This window comes from Phalacrocorax aristotelis, chromosome 3 (genome assembly GCF_949628215.1).
Source record: "Phalacrocorax aristotelis chromosome 3, bGulAri2.1, whole genome shotgun sequence".
Taxonomy (NCBI): domain Eukaryota; kingdom Metazoa; phylum Chordata; class Aves; order Suliformes; family Phalacrocoracidae; genus Phalacrocorax; species Phalacrocorax aristotelis.
Genome location: NC_134278.1, coordinates 5,091,828 through 5,100,904, shown reverse-complemented (window position 1 = coordinate 5,100,904; position 9,077 = coordinate 5,091,828). Strand labels below are relative to the sequence as shown.

The window sequence follows — 9,077 nt, the reverse complement described above, 5'->3', positions numbered from 1 at the left end:
GAGTCTCGCATCTTGGAGCCCGCGTTTATTGCACGTTTCGGTATAAATTGGTGCGAGTCTCCTGTTCGAAATGGCTAAATTAGATTTAAGGAAGCTGCGGGAGCAGGAGGAGGGGGGCAAAACAAGCACCAAAAATGCGAAGAACCTTTATTCAATTTAATCTTCTAAATGATCACTTGAGACACGCTTGTCACGTTTTGCAAGTGCAAAGAAATATAATAATAATAGTGGGACCTGAAAATAAGGATTTACTGCCTATACCGTCTGTTAGCAGAGAGCCAGTGGTCGTCAAATCTATTTTAGCTTTTTTTTTTTTTTTTTTCCTTTTCTCCCCTCCTTTCCACTCCCCCAGCACGTAAAGCATATTTAATTCAGGGCGCCACGAAATTGTCAAGCATTAGCTGTCACGAAGCACATTGACTCTGCCCCGTGCCAGCCTTCCAGGACATGACTCAAAGACTTTAACAAAAGTAATGGCAAACTGGCCTTTTATGAGCCTGGTATTTTTCTAAGAGGGCCATTCAGATCTAGAGGTGCATGAGGGCACGGCCGTGTCCTATATGAGCCATATGGGGTGGCTGCATGACTATCTCGGCACATCCACATGCGAACGGGGTACAGCCCTTCCCATTTTCAGCATTTTTTACGCTATCGCTTCGGTTGACATGGTCTGTCCGACCCACTCGAAGATGTGCCCTTTTCTCCTCCTCTGGGCAGCGGTGGCTGTGCTGAGAGAAAAAAATCCCAACAACTCATATCTGCTTTAACAACTTCCAGCAAGACCGTTGTCCAGCTCCTCTTATAATATCTGGCTGTTATTTGTCTGGCCTTTTGAGGGTTGAGTTTTAAGAGGAAGATGTACTCTGAAACGGGGAGGTGGGGGGGTGGGGTGTGGAGGCAGAGAGAAAAAGGGATGAATTTATACTTTCTGCTTTAATTTGAGGCCAAAGCAAAGAAAAAAAGAAAAGCCCACCCTTCCCACCAGCCAACCAACCACCAGAAGTGTCTCCTGATGAAGTTCTCCTCGTTTTCGAGATTACACATATATATAAAAGCGCCTTTACCTGTAGGACCTTTGAAAGTACAAAGGACACTACGCACTTTCCCATAGGATCCCATGCAGAATAACAAAGATTTATAGAATCCTTACACACAGAGCTTGAAATTTCCAGAGACAGGACCTTGAATTTAGAAACACCTTCTTTCTCTCTGTCGCTCTGCCTCTGTGTCTCTCTTTTTTCCCTTTCCCCCCCTCCCTCCTGGTGCACCAGCCCACTGCAAAGCTCAATTGTTTCCTTTCAAAGGCAGAGATGGGCTCTGCTCGCCTGCAGAATAGGTCGCCTCTTTGCGGTACAACGTGTTAAAAAAAAAAAAAAAAAGGACAATGCGAAGGAAGGTTTGCCTGGGGGGAAAAAAAAATAAAGGTTAAAAATGGTCCAACTCCTCCTCTCCCCTTCCAAACCGAGAGCTACCCGGGAAGCGCTCAAATCCAACTCTGTTTTTAATCGTTTTCAGAAAGTAGCTAATTGCTATTCAGATGTGTGCGGAGAAGGGTTTGCTAAACTCCTTGTTCCTTTCTTTCTTTCTTTTTTTTTTTTTTTTTTGTTCCCGGAGAAAGTGTTTCCAAGTTATAAAATATACAGCCCAAGCCTGAAGTGTAAGGCTTTCAAATGAAAAATATTCATCTAAATTTCCTCCTTTTAGATTTGCTTCAATGTGCTTGATGAGAGGCTGGTTTGGTGGTTTACTGCAGATGAGAGGATAATTTCTGGACATGTAAATAAAAGCGTATTGCATGTGGGGAACGCATAATATCTCGTTGTAAATGATGAATTGCCTAGTGCAGAGGCAACCTATTCTTTATTTTAATAAAAATAGGATCGAAAAAATATTCATTAATTTCTCCATTTTATCTATCTATCCATCCATCCACCCACCCATCCATCTACTAAAACAGCGGATATATGCACTATATAATATGTGTATTTAATCACAGTATAGCCACGCATATATGTGTAGGTGTAGAACTATATACAGAAATATGCATTTATATACGCCCCTGTATAAATTGATGAGGTTTGTATGCATACATGCACGTGTAATGTGTAGTATACATGTGCCTACATACCCAGGAATATATATAATTTACATATCTAAATGTGTCGAATTATCTAAGTCTGTACATGGAAAAAGTTGTATGTTCAGAGATATACGTGCATGTATATGTGCATCTGTGTACGTGCAACTGCGTATATGTATATATCTTTATATGCCTGCACATAAGCCTAAGTCTATATAAGTGTGTATATGTATATATATAGCCACATATATGTCTGTAGATATATGTAACTATGTAACAGATAATGTTTTTTACTCTCCGACTGAGGTAGACTTCTGCAGCCTATTGTTTCAGACAACAGATATAAGTTGCGATGGAAGAGGAACGTCGGATTTGGTGTCTGTCCCCCATTTCCAATTATAGATGGATCATTACAGACAGAGAAGTACTGAGAATCCAGACATCTGCTCTTCACATGAATGCACTCACCTCCTAGAGAACAGCCTGCCATCATGCTCTGGAAACTGGTTGAAAATGTCAAGTATGAAGATATCTATGAGGTGAGTATATAATATGCATATGAGTAAGAGAGTATATGTATATTTAAATATACACCTAATATATCGATATAGGCATGGCTATATAATACATATATAGCTCTAGATGTACATATAGGCAGACACAGAGATGCAAACACCAACACACGCAACTATAGAGACGGGGAAAGCAAGAGTAAATGCTTAAATGCTTATTTATTTGCATATTTGTGTTCAGCATGCCAAGTCCTAAACTTTTTTTTTTTCATGGAAAAGCTGTTTGATGCGATTTAAAACATCAAAGAAATGATCTGGGGGTTGGAATGAGGTAACTTAAAGGGAAGAGTTTTATTGTTTAGACCTAGAATTAAATATAATTCGATTAAATATGGACAAATGTCGAGGGGAAAAAGAAAAACCTGAAAATAGAAGAGAAGCACAGCCTGGTGCTCAGGGACTGGATACATTTCTTTTCTTTCTTTTACTTTTTATTTTGCAATTCCAAGCTAAGCTCACCTGAATTGGGTTTGGATTTGGTTTTATTTTTTTCTTTTTCTTGTTTTCACAACGGGATACGGGTTTTAGGAGTTTTTATACGTATATACCAACAGATAAGATGTGTATGTATACATATGCTCGCATTAATTAAGCGGCACATACATTCTTGCGTGTATGGGAGTACACGCACCCGACGAGATATATTCAAAGGCGGCTCCGCATAGTCCGCGGACACGAAAAGTTGTGTGCTTTATTCAGACCTCGTCGTTATTTTCGAGCTCAAAAAGCAGACCAAAGGGGGGTAGGGGGGTGGGGGAAATCACAGCGTAAACACGGCGAAATCTTTCTTAATTTTGCACGGTTTCCTGACCCGGATCTTTCCCAAACGGGCTCCGCGAATTCATTTCTTGTAAGTTAAGCAGCGTGCTGGATTTGCTCCGGAAGGGGGAAAAGATGTGTAAGGAAAGGCGCTCTGCAAAATTATATTTTAATTTTAAATATTTCTTTTTAATTTTTATTTTTTAATTTGGGGGAAGCATTTGCGCGCGGTAGGTGGAGGGGGCTGGGGGGGGGGTGTTCGGTTTTCAGAACCGCCAGCTCCAGCGCGGGGGCTGAGCCGTGGGGAGGCGGCCGGGAAGGGGCCGGGTGCGGGCAGGGTCTGGGCACAGGCAGGGGCCGGCAGGGTCTGGGTACGGGCAGGGGTCGCTACCGGCAGGGTCTGGGTACGGGCAGGGGCTGGGTACGGGCAGGGGCTGGGTACCGGCAGGGTCTGGGTACGGGCAGGGTCTGGGTACGGGCAGGGGCTGGGTACGGGCAGGGGCCGGTACCGGCAGGGTCTGGGTACCGGCAGGGGCTGGGTACGGGCAGGGGCTGGGTACGGGCAGGGGCCGGTACCGGCAGGGGTTGGGTACCGGCAGGGGCTGGGTACGGGCAGGGGCTGGGTACGGGCAGGGTCTGGGTACCGGCAGGGTCTGGGTACGGGCAGGGGCCGGTACCGGCAGGGTCTGGGTACGGGCAGGGTCTGGGTACGGGCAGGGGCCGGTACCGGCAGGGTCTGGGTACGGGCAGGGGCTGGGTACGGGCAGGGGCTGGGGTACGGGCAGGGGCCGGTACCGGCAGGGTCTGGGTACGGGCAGGGTCTGGGTACGGGCAGGGGCCGGTACCGGCAGGGTCTGGGTACGGGCAGGGTCTGGGTACGGGCAGGGGCTGGGTACGGGCAGGGGCCGGTACCGGCAGGGTCTGGGTACCGGCAGGGGCTGGGTACGGGCAGGGGCCGGTACCGGCAGGGGCTGGGTACCGGCAGGGGCTGGGTACGGGCCGGGGCGGCCGGGAGCGCGCCCGGGGAAGCGCCGTCGGGGCCGCGCCGGCCGCAGCCCCCCCCTCCGGGAGCGCGTTCGCACTTACAGCGGGGAAACTCCCGAGCAAAGCGGAGGAAGAGGCAGAGGAAGGGCACAGCCCGGCTTGTCACGGCCGCAGAAAGGACGGGACGGAGGGAAGCGGGGAGGGAATCCGCCGGTCGCCCGGGAGAGCCATCTCCGCTCCCCAAAGCTGCCGTCAGGCTAATTATCAACTGGCAAACCGAGCACAGCCCGGCGTGTGTGCGTGTGTCTGTGTGTCCGTGTGTCCCGCCGGCCATCCCCGGCCCGCTGAGCCCTCGCTGCTTTCCCCCCCTCCCCGTCCCCAGGCGCAGCCCGGCCATTGTCTCTGCAGCGGGCGAGGAAACCTCTCCCCTCCCCGGGCAGCCAAGCCGGGGAACGGCGGGGATCTGGGGCTTGGGTATTTTTATTTTTATTTTTCCCACCCTTCTTTTGAAGGGGGGTTTGAAGCCTCTGTGCGCGTCGCGGACACTCGGGTTTCCAGATTGCCGGAGGAGAGAAGCAGAGTTGGGGGAGCGGTTGGGTGGGATCTGACCGCAGGCGGGGTGTACCCTAACTTGGGGGAGCGCTCCCGGTCAGTCTGTAACGTGTAGCCTTAAGAAAAGAAAAAAAAAAAAAAAAAAGGAGAGAGAAAAATTTATAGTTTTTTATTTTTAAGAGCTGAAGCCCTCTAGATTTATCTTAAAAAAAAAAAAAGTGCCTCTCTCCCTTCTTTCCGATTTATAATTAACAACAAGCTGGTAGGGGCGTCTCAGGCACTTCAGCTGAATCTGTTCTTAAAACAAAAGTGTGTGTGTGTGTGCGCGGGGAGGGGCTGCTCTGGGAAGTGTGAGTCTATTTAGGAAGGAACGTAAGTTGAACTTTAACAGAAATGGCAGACAGTCCAGTTGAACGGGTTCCTGCAACATCAAAAAGGTTTTATATCGCCCCTGGCTTTGCCTCGAAACTATAAATTTACTATCCTTTAAAATTCACTGCATACATTTTACATTTGGGTGAAAATCGGGATATATATGCACCTTTTTTTTTTTTTAAATATCGGGCGGGAGGAACAAGATTCAGGAAAAATAAGTGGAGCCCAACTTAAGGCAGATTCCAGTATTTATTTCGCTATTGCGAATAAATACGATCTGTAACACACACCAGAAAGGCTGAATCTCCGCTGTAAAGAGGCATTACAGTGATCGCACGTTTCTTTTCCCATTTCTAAAAAAAAAAAAAAAAAAAATAAAAGGAAAAAAGAAAAAAGAAAAAAGCGAAAGGTTTAGAAAAGCTTCTTTTTCCTCATTTTTTGTTACGAAAAAAGGAAAAAAAAGAAAAACAAAACCTACGAGAACAAAAGCACCAAAGCAATCAATTCCTCGTATTAGGAATGTATAATTAAATGTAAAAAAAAAAGAAGAAAAAAAGGAGATATGTTTTTTCTTCTTCGCCTCTAGCACTGCTTCATCTCACTTCCTCGCTCCAGCTCAGCAGCGTCTACTTTCCTCTTCTTCCTCCGCTCGACTTAATTGAAGTTCTGCCTCTGCCTTGCTAAACTTTTTCCCCCCTCTCCCTTTCCCCAAACTCTGCCCCTGCCAGCCCCCCTCGTCTGATTACATCTAGTAATTCTCCACTGAATGAACGTCATTTACAATAGTAGGGGAGCTCTCGAGCTGGCTGCCAGCTTCACGCTCCATTTGGTCCTGCATTCTCCCTTTAAAGTAGTCGTGTAATATTAATAGTCATGAATATCAATTATTATGAGGCGGTGTAGAGAAGGAAAGGGAGGAAGGGGGTAGCGGAGCAGTCTGAGCCTAGCCTTGGGTTGAAGAGGATTGTATTTGGGAGCTCAAAGGCAAAAAAAAAAAAAAAAAAAAAAGAAAGAAAGAAAAAAAAAGGGGGAAAAAAAACCCAACCAAAACAGAGAGGGAGGGGGAAATCATATCTGTAGACAGAGGTTTCCAGGCTCGGTTTTGGGGACATTGGTCTATTTTTTTTAATTTTTTTTTTCTTTTTTTTTTTTTTGATGGATAGACTTCGAAATATCTCAAGCTGTTCTCCTGTGTCCAACACGTCCCTTTGCAGATCTCCTTGATATTTTTCCCTCCAATTATTAGCATTATCACCCATTATTTTCTTTTTAGCCATCACAAGACTTTTTTTATTTCCAGATGTTAGTCCACACCTATTCCGCCATGGTGAGTTTGGATCCATGTTGTACTAGAATTGCATGTTCTCTCTCTCTCTCTCGATCTGTTGTCTCTCTCTCTCCCTCTCTCTCTCTTTTTAAACGCCTTTGGCTTGGTAATTTAGCACAATAATTGGAGGAGGCTTGCAGCTGCTTCTCCCTTTTTGCATTGTGTGTTCTCGATTTGAGCTAGGGGACTTTGGGGGGGAGAGCAGGGGGAAAAAATAAACTTTTTTCCTTTTTTTTTCTTTCTTTTTTTTTTTTTTCTTAAGCCATGTGTGCCATTGCTTGTGGGGGGTTTGAGCTCCACTTCGTGGGATAGATATTTTTGCTTGTTTTCTTTACATCGCAGCTTCAGCGCGATGGAGTTGGACAAAACTCCTCTCCCACCTTTTCTCTGAAGCCTCCACACGCTCCCCCCCCCTCCGTCCCCCCCCCGTCCCCCCGCACACCCCAAAGACTTTTCATTACAATTAACCCCCACCCCATTCTCCGGAATATAATATTGGAAAAGGAGACAAAAGACACTGGAAGTTGCTGCAGAAATCACAGCGACTGGATTTGGTCAATACCGATGTTACATTTTTACTTTATTTTATATTTTCTAAGGGGTGGACTCTCTTTATACAAACAGCCCCGTGATTTTTGTTCTCTTTTGGGTGTTTGGTTGTTTGTTTTTTTTTTTCTTTTTAAGTCCTTTCTCGGGCAACTTTTTACCTCGGGGTCCTCCGAGAAGTACAACTTTCCTTTTGGTGTTTTCCACGTGAAGATGGGCTGGTGATTTTGAGTTTTCAGGACTTCAGCAGAGGGAATAAACAGATGTTTGGAAACTTTAGCAGGACAAGGGGTGGGTTGTTTGGAGGCATGGGTGGTTTGGGGTTCTATTATTATTGTTGTTGTTGTTATTATTATTATTATTTATTTTTTACCTTTTATTTTATTTGGGGTGGCTGCTGGAGGGGCAATCGCGTTACTGGACTGAAGTCACAGATCATACACACATGGAGCACCAGTCCTACATTTTTAATTATGACATTTAGCATTTCTCCCCTCCCCCCCTCCCCCCCCCTTCCCCCTTCTTGATAGTTATTGGGAATAGACATGATCCGGGTGAGAAACACTGGAACATTTCTAATCCGCGGCGGGGGAGGGGGGCAAATCTGAAGCCTAGTTTTCGACCGGTTTTATTTTATTTTATTTTGGGGTGGGTTTGTGCTCCTTTTACGCTCTTTATTATTATTATTATTCCTAAAAGCTCCTCTTTTTTGTTGTTGTTTTTATTTCATTCCGCTTGTAGGACCGGCATGATGGAGTGCCCAGCCACAGTTCCAGGCTGTCCCAGCTGGGATCCGTCTCGCAGGGACCCTACTCCAGCGCTCCTCCGCTCTCTCACACCCCATCCTCGGATTTCCAGCCGCCTTATTTCCCACCCCCCTACCAGCCTCTTCCTTACCACCAAAGCCAGGACCCTTACTCCCATGTCAATGACCCCTACTCCCTAAACCCCTTGCATCAACCCCAGCAGCACCCCTGGGGACAGAGGCAGAGGCAAGAGGGTGGGATCAGAAACCGGGTCACTGCTGCCACAGCCTCGGGCCGCCCTGCCCCAGCTCTCGGGACTGGACCCCAGGCGGGACTACCACTCTGTAAGGAGGCCAGATGTCCTTCTGCACTCAGCTCACCATGGCCTTGACTCCGGCATGGGGGACAGCCTTTCTCTGCATGGCATCGGACACCCAGGGATGGAGGAGGTCCAGGTAAGGCACCGCGCTTCTTTCTCCTGGGCAGTGCAGATGCCTTCCAGGCTGGAGCCCCCCATCCCTCGGCTAGAAATGATCCCTGAGGGGTTTACAACAATATTGCTGCGGGTTACCATCCTTTTTCCATGCTGGGATTATAACTGTGATACTCCCCTTCACTCGCCTTTTCTTTTTTTCTTTTTTTTTAAAGAAAAAAGAATTTATTCCATCGCTGTCACGCACAGGCTCTGCTTGCTAAACCCTCCCCTACATGGCAAGCCAGAAGAGTGCAGGGGGAAGGCAGACATACTGCTCTAAATATTCCACGTGTTTCAAAAGCTGCCAGAGTTTAAGCCTGGCTTTTCAAATTCCAGTTATTTCCCATGCAACCTCAGCTCCCCCCCGCCTCCTCCCCCCCCCCCCCAACCAATTTCCTGCAGTTCGGGGATTTTGATGAAACTGTCAAATTACTACATTTTTCATCCGGGAGAGAGGGAAAATATAAACAAAACCCAAACAAAAAGCAATAACCGATGATCAGGAGCAATCCAAACTCCCCCACTTTTTTTTTTTTTTTCTTAGTATAGGTGTTAGGGTAGCACTGGTTTTAAATAGTTTTATTCCCCTTTTTGGGTAACAAAGGAGTTTCGCCGGGCTCAAAGCACAGTATTTCCCAGCCTTCTCCCACCCCACGCAAAA

The 9,077-nt window shown here is 46.7% G+C and overlaps 1 protein-coding gene across 1 annotated transcript in view; it reads left to right on the top strand.

Moving 5' to 3' along the window:
* The first annotated feature begins 2,455 nt into the window (after window positions 1-2,455).
* Window positions 2,456-9,077, top strand: part of TFAP2B (transcription factor AP-2 beta) — a 28,765-nt gene continuing 22,143 nt past the window's right edge. Inside the window, 3 exon segments of the mRNA XM_075086590.1 lie at window positions 2,456-2,619; window positions 7,937-8,203; window positions 8,205-8,396. Coding sequence (XP_074942691.1) covers window positions 2,539-2,619; window positions 7,937-8,203; window positions 8,205-8,396 — 540 coding nt within the window. The 5' untranslated portion in view covers window positions 2,456-2,538.